Source organism: Platichthys flesus, chromosome 5 (genome assembly GCF_949316205.1).
Source record: "Platichthys flesus chromosome 5, fPlaFle2.1, whole genome shotgun sequence".
In the NCBI taxonomy this organism is placed as follows: Eukaryota; Metazoa; Chordata; class Actinopteri; order Pleuronectiformes; family Pleuronectidae; genus Platichthys; species Platichthys flesus.
Window position 1 is genome coordinate 9,682,098 of NC_084949.1, and position 16,621 is coordinate 9,698,718.

Here is a 16,621-nt window from a genome sequence, read left to right on the forward strand (position 1 = left end):
CTTGGTTTCCATTACTTGGTATAATGATTCTAAATCTTTTATTTCTAATCAATTAACTGTTTTTAATGTAATTAAATTCGATTGAAGATACGTATTTTCTATGTTGTAGTGCAGATTCTTTTTTCTGAGCAGTCATATTTTCCTTTTTTTTCTTTCATCTCTCTCACAAACACATTGCCCACAGGATTATAATGGCCGTTGACAGGTGGAAAGGTCAACCCTCAGCCTGTGTGACAGCTTCACTTCAGGGGATCCCTGTGAAGATGGGTATTAACTCCTTTACCCACCCTGATAATAACTAAAGTATAATGTTGTGTCTTGAATGCGATTCTTCAGTCAGTGCACTCACTTACACTGTATTACACTGTGTGCACAGGCCGCTCACTGGCATACAGCATGAATTCACACAAAGGTATTGTTGTTCAAAACATGCAGCTGTACACACCACAACTGTTTCTTGGCAAAACTTCTGCCAGCCGCCATTTGTGCCTTCCTACCATTTTCACACATTTTGAAATACATTTCTAGCCGCTCCCTTATTATAATAATTATAATAATAATAATTATAATAATAATAATAATAATAATACTTAGTATTATTATTATAACAATACATTTTATATATCACGCTAAATTAAATTGGAAACTTTTGATAACATAAAAGCAATTAAAACATTATGATAAAACTAAATGAGATAATAGAATTGGACATACTGTAATGAGCAGGTTAAGTTCAAATTTGAAAAACAAAACAACCACTAAAAAAGTATTACATTCATCCAACCTTCTGGAGATAAATGGAGGTATTAACTTTACTGTGTCTGCCTATTTAAATATAACTTTAAATAATTTGACCTGTTCCTTGGTATTAAGCTCAGATGATTCTAAGGGATCAGGCGGTTTTTCTCACTCAGCTTTTGCCCCAATAATTAGGATTTCAGTTTTGATATGACAGGAGGAAGTTGTTAATCATCCACACACTTATGCAGTCATGTTGATGATAGAACTCCTATCAGCAAGTGTGTGTGAAGACCGCAATTTGACGCAATGCATTTGTGTGTGTATCATTTTTTTGTTGGTGTGTGTAGAATATCTCTGCAGTGAAGGAAAAAATGCAATGACGATGTAACATGTAACACTACAAGCCTTTAAATATCAAAATGCATCTGCCTTTCCTCCTCCGCTCTATGTGTGTGTGTGTGTGTGTGTGTGTCTGTGTGTGTGTGTGTGAAAAAGAGGTAAAAATTATAGAAACACATCTTTATATGACTGACATTTAAAGATGAAATTAATGACTCACTCAACATTCATTGTTCACAGAAATATAAGAGTAGGAGGGAACCTTTTAAAGGTTTTTATAATATATATTTGTCACCATGAACTGAATAACTTGACAATATCATAAACTGCACATAATGTACTATTTCGAAAGTACAGCTCATGTTGAGTTATATTCTCTCAGAAAAAGTATAAACTGCCTGATAAAACATGTCTTTGTGCTTCAGTGCCGGTAGGTGAAAAAGCCATTTTGCCAGGACATAATTGCTCGATGTGCTGAGAGTCTTACTGGTGGGTTATCATTCAAGCCAAGGAAATTAAATTCACCATCTTTGGATGCAACAAGACAAAATCACAACATGTTGCTCGACAAGTACTCAATCTTTGTGTAGCAGGATCAGAAAAAGCAATTCTAACTGGTCTTATTCACGAGGAGCGAACTTGACAAGTACAAACACACCAGCCAACATGAGAGACTCCCAGTCATAAAGGAGGTTTATGCGTTTCAAAGTGCGTGTTGGCAAAACCGGTTGTCATTTTTATGTTGAGGCGGCGGGGGTGTTGTCGGCAGCTGCTGATTGTAACTAATAAAGTAACTTGTCATCTAACTTAGTTACTTTTAAAATCAAGTAACTTGTAAAGTAACTAAGTTACTTTTAAAATCAAGTAATCTGTAAAGAAAATTAAGTTACTTTTTCAAAGTAACTGTGGCAACACTGGTCTTGACCCCAGATGTCTATGCCCATCTGTATCCTTCTCAATCCGACTGTGGCATTTGAAGTTTTATAATGTGGCAGACTAGAACGCTACATAAACTTGATTTCAACATTCCATAACATTACAGTACGTCAATGATAAGACGCCCAAAGCAGTTCTGAATACCTACTGCTGATGTACTTTTGCTTTAATTTAAAGAGGAAGTCAATGACGTTATGTCCGTGGACCTTGCAAGGTCCCAGCTGCCCCTTGTTGGGGAAGCCAGCTGATCATTTCTGGATAACACTGTCATCACTGCATAGGAAATGAACCTCGGACTGTTCATCTTCTCTCATCATCCTGTCACAACCCTCTATGTTCTCGGGTCAGGGTTGAATGATTACAAGGTGAGAACACGTTAAACTACGCTGGTTTGACGGTCGACTGAAGTGTCCTCTGTTTGGCTACAGCCAACAACCTTTATCTATGTCATTTCCTCAATGTCTCTATGTTGAGCTGTGCAATGAAATGCAAATCACCTACTGATGTCATGCACCAGGCCTAAGGAATTTAGAAAAACACAGCAGCACCTACCTTATCTTGTATATGTGGGAATATATTTGTATTTAGATGACTTTATTAATGCATACAGACTGCAGGCGCGTATCTTGCTTTGGCAAATAGCACTGACTGATCTCTGTTAAGCAAAGAGGAGACATTTAATGTAACTGTGAAGGTAAACAGTCACACGGATGAATTGAAATGACGTTTGTACAGAGAAATGATGCCATAGCTGCTATGGTGTCAATCTGAGAGCGACTGCGGTGAAACAAGCCATTATATTCTGGTTTATCTTGGCTTACTGGTTGTGATCACCTCGTGTCATATTTGTTTACATTTGATCCAACTAAAGACTTTTGTATGACAAATATATGTCCAGTCGTCGTCACCTATGTGTTGGGTCACACCTGAACACCCTGACACATCAAAACATACACAGATCTGTCAGGTCTGATAACGTCTTAGTTCTCCAACAGATTTGTGTTTTCTATGCTGAAGCTATTTTGTCATCATGCTTCTTCTCATCTTTGAAGGTGGTCGGGCAGTGTTACGTTTTTTTTCCTTCTGGTTATTTGAGGATATGCTCATGAATGTGCTTTGACTCATGTTTCCATAATTCAATTCCTATCCTGATATGTGTTTATCAAAACCAGTCATTCATCACAGCCACTGGCCGACCAGTGTTTATAGTGTTCATTCATTATGATCTGGTTTGTTTCTACATATATCCCTCTGCTACATCTACTGTGTATATGGTGTGTTCTTGTCAGAAGGGCTGGTGTGAAATACCCTAGAGAGCTATTGACTCTTGACTCTTTGGGCTTCTGCTCATTTCTGAAATGCTCTTGTTCTATCTTATTTGACATGCATATTTCATGCATGTCAAACATATGCATGAAATATAAACAAATGTCAATGATCATGTCTCAGCTCTACGTCCGTACTCAATCTGCACCACACTCTGGGACTTGCACTACACCTGCTAGACATCAGTGCTGACAGTACTTCAAAACATTGGACCAGTGCTACTACAGAGATCTATACTCTCTATCCTTGTCCTATAAATTTAGGACCACGTTCTGAGAAAAAAAAAACATGTTCAGAAGAAAATATCTGCTTATGTGAATGTGCATGTTTACTGCATGTCTGTTTATCTCTCTGCTGTTGCCTGAATATACTTAAGCTGCATAAATTGCATTTTTCATATAGCATTCTCAGTACTACACAGCATTACAATACAGCGTTTACATGCTCTATTCGTTTGTGTTTATATATTCGGTTTCCAGGTGTGTCGGGGTTCATGCTTACTGAGATTGTGGATTGAGGGGATTCCTGCATTATTGAGGGTGCTCATCATCCTGCTGACATTTTCTGTGAGATATTGAGGTTTACATTAAGGTCTATTTTCGGATTTGAATAGGAGTCAAAATGTACTATCACTTCTCAAGGCATGTATGCTCCTGTGATATATGTAACCTAACCATTCGGCTACTAGGTGACCCCATGTTGGTTATGTAGCAAGAGAAAAACTAACATTTAGTTCATATAATCAAATCCGTATCTTCAGGGATGGGCAAAAATACATCCAAATGTATTTTAAAATAAAATACAGAATTTCCTGTTCCCTATTGTAAAGTGTATCAAAATACAGCAGCCACAGCCTGTACCAAAAGAAACTACTGTATTTTTGTGTAATAAAAAAAAAAAATATAATAATAATGAAAAAAAATCTCACTCTATCAGTCGCAACAATCTGGGATTGTTTGCCAATATGGCTACAAAAAAGAAGCCATATTTGAGCTTCTCAACCAATAGTTTACAATAGATCATATGTTCTTTTAGTATTTTTGGCCAAATCTGTCTTAATACATTTTGAAACTACATCAAGTTGGTGCTGGTCTTGAAACCTTATACCTGCTTCTCCAACCTTCACCAGCTAAAGAGTTTGGGAAGAAAAAACCCTTATACCAGAATCTCTTGCACTGATAGTACTGAATACTGCATATTTGTCCCAAACTGTCACATTGCTACACTGTCATGCAGCCCATATGCCTTGTGGAATGATGGCACTTGCGTGGTCTGGTCCTGTTTGCCTCATCTCAGCCACAAGTAAGCTATAGCAATACAACAGGTCAACCAAAGGGGCCAAAGGGTTCTGTTCATGGCCCAATGCTTTTCTCTCTTTTTATATTTCACCCCTTGGCCCTTTGACAGTCGTGGAATTAATTGCACTGTGCTCCCGGCCATTTTACGCTCCTAAATTCAGATAAAATACGACAAGCCTGGACAATGGCGTGGCCGAATGATATTTGACAAAGCTAAAATTCTTTCTTTTCTGTCTGGGGCAGATGTTGAAATCCGAATTCGCCGCTTCGTGTCATCAACACTGGATAGGTTTGATGTTTGTTTTCTGGCACCTGTTTGTACTAAAAGTCTTCTGCTAGAATTGTAACTAAATCCAGAAAGCTTGACTCAATTCCATCAATTCTAGATTGCCGTCATTGGTTCTCCATCTAGGCCAGATCGGACTTTGAGGTGCTTTTAATGAAGTACAAATTCAAAAAGGCATGTCCCTTCAAACATGTCTGCTGTCCTTCTACTGCATGTTGAAACCTGCACTCTATTTGCCTCATGGCAGACGGGATACAGGAATCCTGCCTGTCTGCAGAGTTAAAAGAATTCAGCAGGCTGCAGGGTCTTTTCATATTGGGCGACCTTCCTCTTGCTCAACCTATATGCTGAAATCAGACTGTCTGTCTCCGGTAAAATATTTAAATACAAATGTTAAACGTCTATCTAAGTCTTAACTATTGGTCTGAGGCTTATGTCTTGAGGCCTGGTACCTGTTACCATTCAGTCTCAATGAATCCATTAAACCTAGAATGTACAGTGGTCCTAGTACTCCTTCCAGTGAGATTACTCTAAACTTCCTGAATCCAATGCGTCCCTCTAATCCTCTGTTTGTTTATTCCCTCGAGCACACAAGTGTCCAGGCTGTGTGCCCATCTCTCTCACTCTCTTTCTCTCTCTCTCTCTTTATCCCCCTTCTCCTCCCCCCTGTCCTCGCTTTTCTCTCAGGCTCTCTGCGCGGGACCATCGGCCATCCTTGGACCACTCTCCTTCTAAGGGCTGTTGGTGCCTCACTCCAGATGTTTTGGATCTGGGTCTTCATCCTCCAGGAGTGCCTCGTCCTTTTCGCTCCCTCTGTGCATTTGCTTCTTTCTAAGAGACGTGTGAACGCTGACCTCGGTTTTGCATCTTTCATGTTTGTGTAGCCTGTGCTCCTTCCACGTCCTCATGTCTGCTGGTGGTACCTTGAAGGTGTCCCACATCACATTCTTGATTAATGTTTATAGTCTATAATTAAGTAGTCTTGTTGGATCCTACAGTAATTCTACTATGGGCATTTATTTCTTTATTTAATTGGACAGATTAAGCATGAAGAGAGAGGGGGGGGGGGCACAGCAGTCTGCAAGCCAGAATTCACGAAAATCAATCACTGTAGAGGACTGAGGCCTCAAGTCATGGGGTGCCAGCTCTATTAGAAGAGCTATCACTCCCATAATTCTACTATTCAGTTCAGAAATCTCTAGTATGCCTGTCTATCCTGAGAATGTTTTCTTCCTCTGTTGCTTGTTTCTTCCCTTTTTTCCAGTTAAAGGTTCTTTTTTCTGTTTTCCTTGTATGATTTGATAATCTAAGGACAGTGGGTGACATAATCCTGCACAGAGCTGAAATCCCCTTGAGGCAAATATGTGATTTCTGGTATAGGGTTACATGAATATGAATAAAATCATTTTGCTAATGCTGTCATCTGTTTTTAGGTCATGTAGTGGTAATAAATGCTGATGTGTGATGTGTCCAATGTGCCATGTTTGCAGAAATGAGACACTTTGCTATGTGAAGAGAGAGAGATGTTTTAAATTAAGAATGTGTGGATAAGAATGCTCTTGTGAAATTAGACCCAGTCAGTGGCGCTTTCCTCAAAAACAAAATGTCAGTGTGCTCTGTGGTTCAGTTTATGACAGATAGTCAATATCATGCAGGTACATACCCCTTGCTCTGATATGGCATTTGGACATTGGACAATATCCTGTTCCGACAAAATCCGATTAAGTAAAAAGAAAAAAAATCCTGAGATAAAACTTTCAGAATCACCAACTGCAAAGACTCTGATTCAAATGGTCGGAAAGCAATATATTTCATAGTTCAATTGTTTGATTGATGCTACAGAGATTATATGAAGTTCAGAAAATAGCCCAGGTCACTTTGATAGGGAGAGGGACTCACATATTTTACTTAGAGATAATATTAATCACAATACACAATTCTAAATATTAAATCAAATAAATATTTGAGTATTATCAGCATCACATTCCCATGGGTGAGTTAAAATCTTATCTTACTGCAAACACATGTAATTAAACTTTGTAGGCGTGCATAGTGATTCATATGTTGATCACACATTGTATTTTTGTATCTTAATGTGCAATTATTAATAGACTTGAGTAGACACCTCAAAATTGGTGCAGTACGTAAAACAAGTCTTCTATCCTTTTTATTATATCCTCACACATGATGAGACTGAAGATCCCTCGTTAGTGCCTGCGTCATCATGAAGGAGTACAACTCTCTCTCTCTCTCTCTCTCTCTCTCTCTCTCTCTCTCTTTCTCTCTCTCTGTGCTAACACATCATATCAAAGAAGCAGCAGGTCTGTGTGGGCAGTAGAAAGTTGAAGGAGCGTGTGGAGCTGCTCCGGAGACAATCTGCTCAGCACCACGGACAGCGAACGATTGGAAGCTCGGGCACAAGCTTATTGATTTCGGAGAATGAGTGAAACAATCCGATGATTGAATCTTTGGTTTGGGGGATCCACATTTTTTAATTTGTTCACACAGACTCGGACTTCTTCACTGCCTCCCAAAGTAAGCAAGCTCGCAAATCTCTGAATTTATCATTAGTGTTGTGAATACCCGATTTAAGGATGTTTACAGTGGAAGTGCATGACATTAAATCAACCTTAATGCGTTACAGGACATATCCATAACTTAGATACTGTAACAGAGCGTGCGTAAAAGCTCTGGCATAATTCCAATCAATGCCACTGTGGTGCGGATGAATTGTGTGCGCTAGCGGGGTCAGGTGGATTGAGACAATATTTTGGGAAATACACAGGAGAAGTTTGCGGTTCGTGGCTCAGCCAGCTTCCGTGCGTAATTACGGATACGACTCCTTGTGAAAACTCCTTCGTTAGAATGTAGGACGGCACAACTCTCTCTTTGGCACGTGAGGCGAAGGAGGCGACAGGTGTGAGAGCGCCAACTTTCATCCTATGAGTCACTGTCTCTTTTACGCACACACAATTTAGACAATCTTTAAATCAGATTGAAGGATTTCTCTGGTGTGGGGACCTCCTGATCTGCTCCCAATTCAAATCCTGGAAACTAACAGGGTAGAGGTGAATACTTTATTTCTAAAGCCGTGACAACAGAGACACTTTTTGTTTCTGAAAACAACAATGGAGACAAACTGGCCTCCCCTGCCACCAGACGTCAACTCCTCTGCTCCGCCAAGCCCCTTCCTCTTTTCTTACCCGCGCCTCTTCAACATCTCCTCCAACCTGTCCACCCAGAGCGTCCCCTTCCAGGGCAGCAGCACTCTGGTGACTGCGGTCATATCCCTCACCGTCTTCATGGTGGGTCTGACCGGCAACTCTCTGGCCATCTACGTGGTGCTGCGCTATGCCAAGATGAAGACGGTCACCAACATCTACATCCTGAACTTGGCTGTGGCCGACGAGCTCTACATCCTCGGGCTCCCCTTCCTCACCACGCAGAATGTGCTCTCCTATTGGCCCTTTGGCTCGTTCCTGTGCCGGGTGGTCATGACCGCGGACTCCATGAACCAGTTCACGTCTATTTTCTGTCTGACGGTCATGTCCATTGATCGCTACCTGGCTGTGGTTCATCCGATCCGCAGCACCAAGTGGAGACATCCCCGCGTGGCCAAGGCGGTGAGCGCAGCTGTGTGGGCCGTGTCCTTTGTGGTGGTCCTGCCGGTGGTCATCTTCTCTGATGTCCAGGTATAAAGACCATGTTTAACTTTGTGCCAGTCCAAACTTCAGGGAGTTGTTGTCAATCTATCTGCTGCTATTGTACTTATTCGGTGGATCAACACTTGACACCACTGTACATTATCTACACAGTGGCCATTTGTAATTAATCTATTTTTACAATATTCGGTTTCCACTACAATCATTGCAGTTCATATCCTACCCACCCTGTGCCTTTTTGACCACATACTTGTATGTTGAGTATACTTACATGTTGTGTTACTTACATGTGGTGTACTTTTATGTCTACTTACACCGTGGATCAGAGATTAACAGCATTTCAATTCCAGCTATGTCCTCTACATATAGCAGAATTAATGTTAAGGTCAACTGCTATCACTTTTATATTATTATACCATTTAAAGAGCCACAGTGGTGTCCGCATAGGAGCAGGTTTATTTTAATGAATCAACTGCAAATTGCCTGGATTGCTACATATTGTGAAAGCATCATTACATCTTAAATCGTCTAAAAAAAAAATTTACACTATAAAATTTGTTAAGATTAAAATCATACCTTTGCCTAAAGCGGCAACAAAGAAACATGAAATTGGAGCTGACATCATATAGGTAACACAAAACGCATTTGACATTTTGTGAAATACACTTTTCTCATACATAATTGAAAAAGAAAATCCACCCCCCAAGTTTGTTTACTTAATATAAAGCCCAAAGAACTAAGTTTAGAACACATATAACAATATCCACTTATCAGCATCTCTAATGCTCACTAGTTAACACTTCACATTTCACATATTCATGTTGTGCAATCACTGCAATGTAAAAATGCTGTTTTCAATTTTCGGGTGTTTGTTGGCAAAGAAATGTAAAGGTACAGGAGGGAGCTGGTCACCCCTCCCTTGTGATTTAAAAAAGAATTAATGTAATGAGACTATTGGCAAACTATTGAAAAATTCTTTAAAAAAGGAAATGTGTCTGCTGGATGTGTAAACTAAGATGTTTGCAATGTCAGCTTGAAATGAGATATTGTGATTTGTTTGTTGTGTCTAAAAAACAAACAACAAAAAAAACAGGTTTAAAACGTACATTTGTTCACATGGAAAGAATGTCATCGTTCTCTGTATTGTCCTCTGGTTTGTAAGGTTATGAATGAAGGATTCAATGACAAGAACAGACTGAAATGCTAAACATGCCAGCTAAATAGAAGCAACATATCATTTCAGCAGAATCTATAATATGTTAATGGTAAGAAAAGTATTTTCAGAAAGAAAACACAAAAGCTTTTGAATAGAATACTTTTATGCAGAGAATGGAGCCAGAGTCGAAGCTGCCATTGTACAGCTGAAGGACACAGGTCTGAGAGCAACACGACTGAAAGGTTACTTTGTGTTTAAAAGTTCCTATGGTTTGGAAGTTCACACACACATTCTCCCCTGGCAGTCTAAAGTGCAATGTTTACCTCCGGTATTTTGTTCACTGTTTGACTAAGTTGATAGCGACGGAATTTCTGTCGCTATCTGTAGGTTTCCTTTAATATTTGAATGTTACTCATCCTGTCAGGAAACATTTAACTCCTGCAACATGATCTGGCCCGAGCCGAAGGACGTGTGGTCGACAGCCTTCATTCTCTACACTGCCACTGTGGGCTTCTTTGGACCGCTGCTGATCATTTGCCTGTGCTACCTACTTATCATCATCAAGGTGAGTTAATGTGTGTGTGAGGCTGATTAAATAAAAGCTCATGTATAAATTCATACTGCAATCTGCATCCACATAATGATAACTTCCTCGATCCTCCGCATCCTCCCTCTTCCAACCTCATCATTTAAAGTCCCATTAATCCGCTTCAGAGCCATCATGGTAATCAGTCTATCTTTGGCCCAGGTGAAGTCCTCCGGGGCCCGGGCGGGCTTTACCAAGCGGCGCCGCTCGGAGCGCAAAGTGACACGGATGGTGGTGGTGATCGTGGTGGTGTTTGTGCTTTGCTGGCTGCCGTTCTTCATCATCAACATGGTCAACCTGGTCGTCATCATCCCGGAGTCCAGCTTCACGGCAGGCGTCTACTTCTTTGCGGTCATCTTGTCCTACGCCAACTCCTGCGCCAACCCGCTGCTCTACGGCTTCCTGTCAGACAATTTCAAACAGAGTTTCAGAAAGGTACGTTCGGATGCCTTTCTGGGAAATAAAACTGGGTCCAGGGGAAAGAAATCATTAAATTTTTAGGAGAAATACATTAATGCCAATGCCAATATTTAAGGGCAGAGAATATCCCACCTTTTTAGTCATTCGTGAACATGAGCTTTATGAAAAACATTTAATTGATTGGTGGATTGAGTTAGATGAGCAGACTTAAATCACCCTCATCGCTTGTCATGTGTTCATTGTTCATCTGCAGCAAAGAGCCAATTAGCTTAGTTTACTGTAAAGATTGGAGACAAGCGGAAACATCTAACCTGACTTCCTCCAAGCCACGAATGCTTCTACGAGGGTTACGTGCTAGATTATTTCTTGGCTGTGAGCAGAAACGTAACTGAACGTGAAGACAAAATGTCAATATCTACTGAAATTACATTAGTTTGAAAAATGTCTGCTCCTTCTCTAGAATATATTAGAACATGGGCAAACAGTTTAGATATGTTGAAAATAAATATTCCCTATCCATCGGATCTCAGCTGAGAGCAGCTGATTACATTTCTAAACTGACGACTAAGTCAAAGTGTGACAATACTTAATTTCTCTGATCAGTTGATCAATAATACATCAATGAGTGGTAGTGAGTAAACATGCGCTGTATGGCACAAACCTCAATCTGAACATAAGGCCTATCTTCATCTGGTATCACATTTAGAAAAAATTATGGAAAAAGGAATAAAAAAATAAAAAAAGATATGATACGATATACATTATTGTCCCTTTAGGAAAACGATCTTGGAATCAGTGCTGCACCGAGAAATTCCTCCACAGTTAAAGTAAAAACAATAATCACACAATGAGATGGAACTTTTATGGGCCAGCTCTGAACTCCCTTGTTTTCTAGTCTGGTTGGTTTTATGATTCACTTGATCCCAGGAGACAGCGGCTGTTGTTGTTTCCTTTACATTTCGGATTGAGCTGGGAAACCTTTACAGATGCTTGTATCCTTGGTCCTGCAGGTGCTTTGTTTGAAGAGGATGAGGTGCAAGGCAAACGGCGTAGATGATGGCGACCCCAGCGCCCCTCGCACTGAGAAATCCACTGCACAAGACTGCATCCTGCTCTCTCCTCGTAATCCGATCTACGAAGATGCCCAAACCTGCCAGGTATTCTTTATGTGCGTGTGTGTGTGCGTGTGTGTGTGTGGTAAATAATAAATAAATCATACTGCAATGCAGCACTGAGTCAAATGGGACATACATTATTTCTGATTTGTTAATATTTTGAACACAGTATCTAATATCATATCCCTTGGCCTAGACTGTTTACACACACGCACACACACACAAACACACACACACAAACACACACCGTGCCGCTCTCTGCATCACCAGTGAGTTTGATGCATCATGTTGGGTAGGATGGTAAATGAACACTGCTATGGAGGCAATGATTAGGAAACTCTTTGGACGCAGGCGTGCAAGGCTATGTGATTATTAGGTCTCTGCGTGTTTGTGTGTGTTTGTGTGTGTGTGTTTGTGTTATAAAGAGAATTGCAGTGGGGGAATAAAAAGCTTTGAGTCAGTATTTGCAGCTCGGGGATTCACAGTGTCCCGTTAGATAACTCGCACAGGAGCAATAAGGTGCATCAGACTGACAGAGCGGCCCTGATGAGACTCTACCGTAGCTCCTTCAGCTGGATCAAGGTTATCAAAACTACAACATCTTCCATAATTCACAAAGTATAAGTGCTCAATTATTCATGTAATTGGTTCTGCTCAGAAATTAGATATAAGTCAAATCTCGTCATGAAAGGAGAGGCAAATATTCTTCTAACTCACGTATACATCTGAAACCTGTGTTTTACCAGTCTTTCGCTAACAGGGGACAAAGCCAGTGTCCCTGCAGACCAGCTCCTGGTGAAGGTGTAATAGATTCATTTACATGTTTGTTGCCCGGAAAAGGGAAAGAAAGGAAAATTTAAATGGGAATAAATAAACAGAGGCTATAAGTCAAAGTGGCTTAGCCGTCTCAGACTCTCAGCTAAAGACTGCATTCCCTGGGTTTACCTGATTTCTAGTTTGAATTTGTATGTTTTTTCACTTTTGTGATTTGTGAAGCTCTTGTGGTGACATGTGTGGTTACCATGGTAACAGCACGTATAATTAACACAGCAGGTATATAGAATTGTTCACTTAAAAGAATCAATGAGATAAAATTACACTGGATCTCATTCATGCTGTACATGTGTACTCGTCAGCTGAACATATTTTATTCAGAATCATATCGTTCGCAGTCCAGAAGGGTTGAAAACCTTTGCTTTAAACAAACTCTAGACTTGTGCATGTGATGCAAAACTGGATTACTATATCTCTATTTTTTGGTTCACTTTCTATCGCTTTTGATTCTCCTTCTCTGAAGATCTCTCCTCACCCTCCAGACTGGCCTGCCTCGCACACAGCAGCAGACCTGCACCGCTCCACCCCCGCCCATCAAGCTCCCTCCACTTGCCCCGGGATCGGGCCCGCAACTGCCACCACAGTGACCTCCACCGCGGCCACCCCTGCTGATCCTCCCAGCGTCACCGCCCTGACTGCGCCTGCATTCTCTGCCACCACAGCCCCACAGCAGCAGTAGCCAGTTAACCCGGATGTCAGGTCTCAGGAGAGGAAGTATGACTGTTTGCCTGGTCAGTGTCCTTCCTCAAACATGTAGCCCGATCACAACACACAACCTCAGACCTTTTGTATATAGGCTTCTTTCTTTGTGTTTTCATATATACGGGTGTCTGTGTGTGAGAGAATGTGTGTGCATGTGCATTGGTGGCTGTTTTGCACGTGTGTTGTTATGTGTTTTCTCTCTGCAGAGACTCTGATGCTGGTTATTCCAGGGTTTACAGCAACATATACTGTTGCTAATGCTATTATATGATCACGTTGTTTACTGCACAGTGGAGGCAAGATATGCTCAGCCTGGCCCCTCATGCCTCAGCTGGCACATCCTCTATTAGATTTGCCTTTTGAACTGTATATATATATCACAGCCGGGAACTGTGTATGTAAGGACGACACTTCTCCATTTCCTCACACTGTACTATAATGAAGCCAAATATCTTTGACAAAAGCGCTGCTATCTTGTGCTGGTGACGTCATTTGGAGACAAAGTCTGTGCAGTAGCAACAGTGGATAAAGCCCTGGCATCAGAGGATCATAGTCCTGATGACGCACCCGTGTCTCACCTGTTTCACAACTGTGTCACATCTGTGTCACACCCGTGTCACATCCGTGTCAAACTGTGTCAAACTGTCAATAATCCAATCCAATTATTAGGAAACGGCTGCTACACCGACTCCAGAAGTGTTTTGTGGACTCAAACACTTCACTCCCCCCCCCCCCCCCCCCCCCCCCCCCACCGGCATAATGATGAGAAGATCTTTAGTGAGTTTCATTTTTGGGTGAACTATCCCTAACGCCTAGTTTATTGTTGTAGAAAAAAATTACAAAGAGGTTTTAAGAGAATCTCATTGATGGATGGATATGCTTTTACTGCCACTTATCTTCTGTGCAACAAAATAAAATGCTTCAGTGACACACAGCAGCTGATTAGGTTAATGTAATGAGTGAAGGCAATGACTGTGAAGCCTAATGGAAGATGTCCCTGCTTGAAGAAATTTAAATAAAAAAATGCTGTTAATAGTAAAAGCTTTTTTGAGTGTAAATACAGAGCCCACGCTGGCTACTTTAGCACATGATAATAGTTGTTCAGATGCTTCAGTGCTGTATGTTTGTTTGAATAAAATTGTGAGATCATAAACCCAACATGTCTGCTTGCTGTTGTCGCACACCCAGACACCTAAAGATCTGCACTTTTTAGCCAGGCAACAAGGCAGACAGCACCAGCTCTGTGACCTCCGAGAGGAATACCTCCTCCCTTCTGTGGTCAGCCCTATCCCTCATGCTCATATTTATAAAGACAACATCTGGTGTGCCAGCTGGAAGACCTGAAAACATGTCCCACGTGTGACACAGTCTACACACGGAAATCACAAACCATGTGATTACATAACCTCACATCTCTAACTCGCGTGTCAACAGTCCTGTCATGTCTTCGCTATATGAGGCAGAAGATAGGAATTTAATTGAAGGTTCGTGAGTGTGTGACACAAATAATAAGAGGAAAACTATTGCATCTCCCATATCTTCACACTCTATGGCTTATTATAGACCCAAGAAAACACACCATAAACTCTCTGCATGAAAAAAAAAATCTAAACCTGCAGTAAGTATTTTCTGAATGAATTTCCTCCTCGGTGGGGTAATACATGAGCACCATTTTAAAGGACAGACAGAATTTCTCAAAACAACTTGAGGGAATCCGTTCACATTTGGTACAAATATTAACCTGGACCCAAGGATTAACTGATTACATTTTGATGACCAAAAGTCAAAGGTCACAGTGACCTTATATTAAATGATATCAATTATATCAATTAATGTAGAAGGACATTCACCTTCACACTTGCTATATACAAGCACCAATCAGTATTGAGCAACGCATTCTAATGTGTTTTTTCACAAAATAGGAATTATTGGGAGGAAAGCTCCTTGAGATATCACATCCCATTTTTGAGGGGGTCTTAAATGCATAGACTACAGCCTTACGTACACTAACAATACAAAAATACTGACACTTTGCTCATCCTCTCCCACCCACACACCCAGACTTTGGCTACTGGAAAAGCAAATGAATAGACAGGTTGTTTTGAAATATTTTTAAATGTGATGTTTGCTTACATTGTAAATCCAATCTGAATAAAGAACCTCTGCACCACCCTTATAAAGAAGAGTGTTTGTGTGTTAAAATCAAATAAGTGAAACATTTATAGATAAATAGATCTATAAATATCAAGCATCAACCTTAAGTTATGTATAAAAGCAGCTCGCAGATTCAATACAAATTACTTTTACAATGGACTGTATATAAAGATGGGCGACATCTCTCCACTTTCTCACACTGTTTAGACATGAATATGAAATATCTGGGATATAAAGGCCACCATCTTTCACATTTGGAGGCCGTTTCTGCGCAGTAGCGATCAGGTGATGGAGTCGTGCTAACAAGGTCCTGATGATACATGCGCTTAACCAAACGTGAGTCAGTCTTAACTGTGAATCATGAGCATAGTATCAAATAAACAATTCGACTTTAGACTTAATTTTGACTTTTGGACGAGTCCATGTCCCATCCACTAATTAAGATGTGTTTGGCTGTAAGTGTGTCTTCACCAGCCACACACTGTGTTGTCAGATTAAGCTCTGGGTTCAAGCAGCTGTGTGATTGTCAGGAATCAGGTAAAAGAGGCTACTTCCTCTCACATCACAACAGGGAGAAAGCATCCAACAGCTGCACCTCAGCTTGAGAGTGTGCCTCACTGCTTTCATTTCAAGTAGTGTGACGAGCCTGATGTTATATAACTGACTTAATAGAAAAAGAGAGAAAACTATTTCCTTTTGTCCATAAATTGTCAACAAAGACACAGAATTTTTTTTTAGTACTGTATCATGTTTGTTGACCACTTATCCTCAATTCTCTGACATGTTGCTCCCAGTTCTCCCACCTTGCACAGTACAACATAAGAAAAATCTATGACTTACTATGTCGCCCAGCTCTTGGTACAGGCCATGATTAACTCCCTTTATCCTGAATGAAAAGTTTTCAGATGATCCATAATGCCACATCACTTCTGGTCCCAAATCAGCCTAAAAGAGCTCATGTCAGTCTGCTGCTCATCGACCTCCGCTGACCGCCCAAGTCACATCTAAGATGCTATTGTCCAACGTGCAAATTCTGGTTCTACAGTAAGTAACAGCACTTGAACTA

At 40.7% G+C, this 16,621-nt stretch overlaps 1 protein-coding gene across 1 annotated transcript; it reads left to right on the forward strand.

Moving 5' to 3' along the window:
* The first annotated feature begins 7,931 nt into the window (after window positions 1–7,931).
* Window positions 7,932–14,135, forward strand: LOC133954333 (somatostatin-like receptor F_48D10.1). Its single transcript, XM_062388703.1, has 5 exons — window positions 7,932–8,618; window positions 10,169–10,309; window positions 10,493–10,765; window positions 11,761–11,907; window positions 13,163–14,135. The coding sequence occupies exons 1-5, from the start codon at window positions 8,055–8,057 to the stop codon at window positions 13,376–13,378; spliced, it is 1,341 nt and encodes a 446-aa protein (XP_062244687.1). The 5' UTR covers window positions 7,932–8,054; the 3' UTR covers window positions 13,379–14,135.
* Window positions 14,136–16,621: the final 2,486 nt, after the last annotated feature.

Bases quoted from the DNA above. Each gene is read 5' to 3' on its own strand.
- LOC133954333 (XM_062388703.1), top strand. From the start codon at position 8,055: ATGGAGACAAACTGGCCTCCCCTGCCACCAGACGTCAACTCCTCTGCT. The intron at 10,310-10,492 runs GTGAGTTAATGT...TCTTTGGCCCAG, and splicing joins ACCTACTTATCATCATCAAG to GTGAAGTCCTCCGGGGCCCG. The intron at 11,908-13,162 runs GTATTCTTTATG...CCTTCTCTGAAG, and splicing joins AAGATGCCCAAACCTGCCAG to ATCTCTCCTCACCCTCCAGA.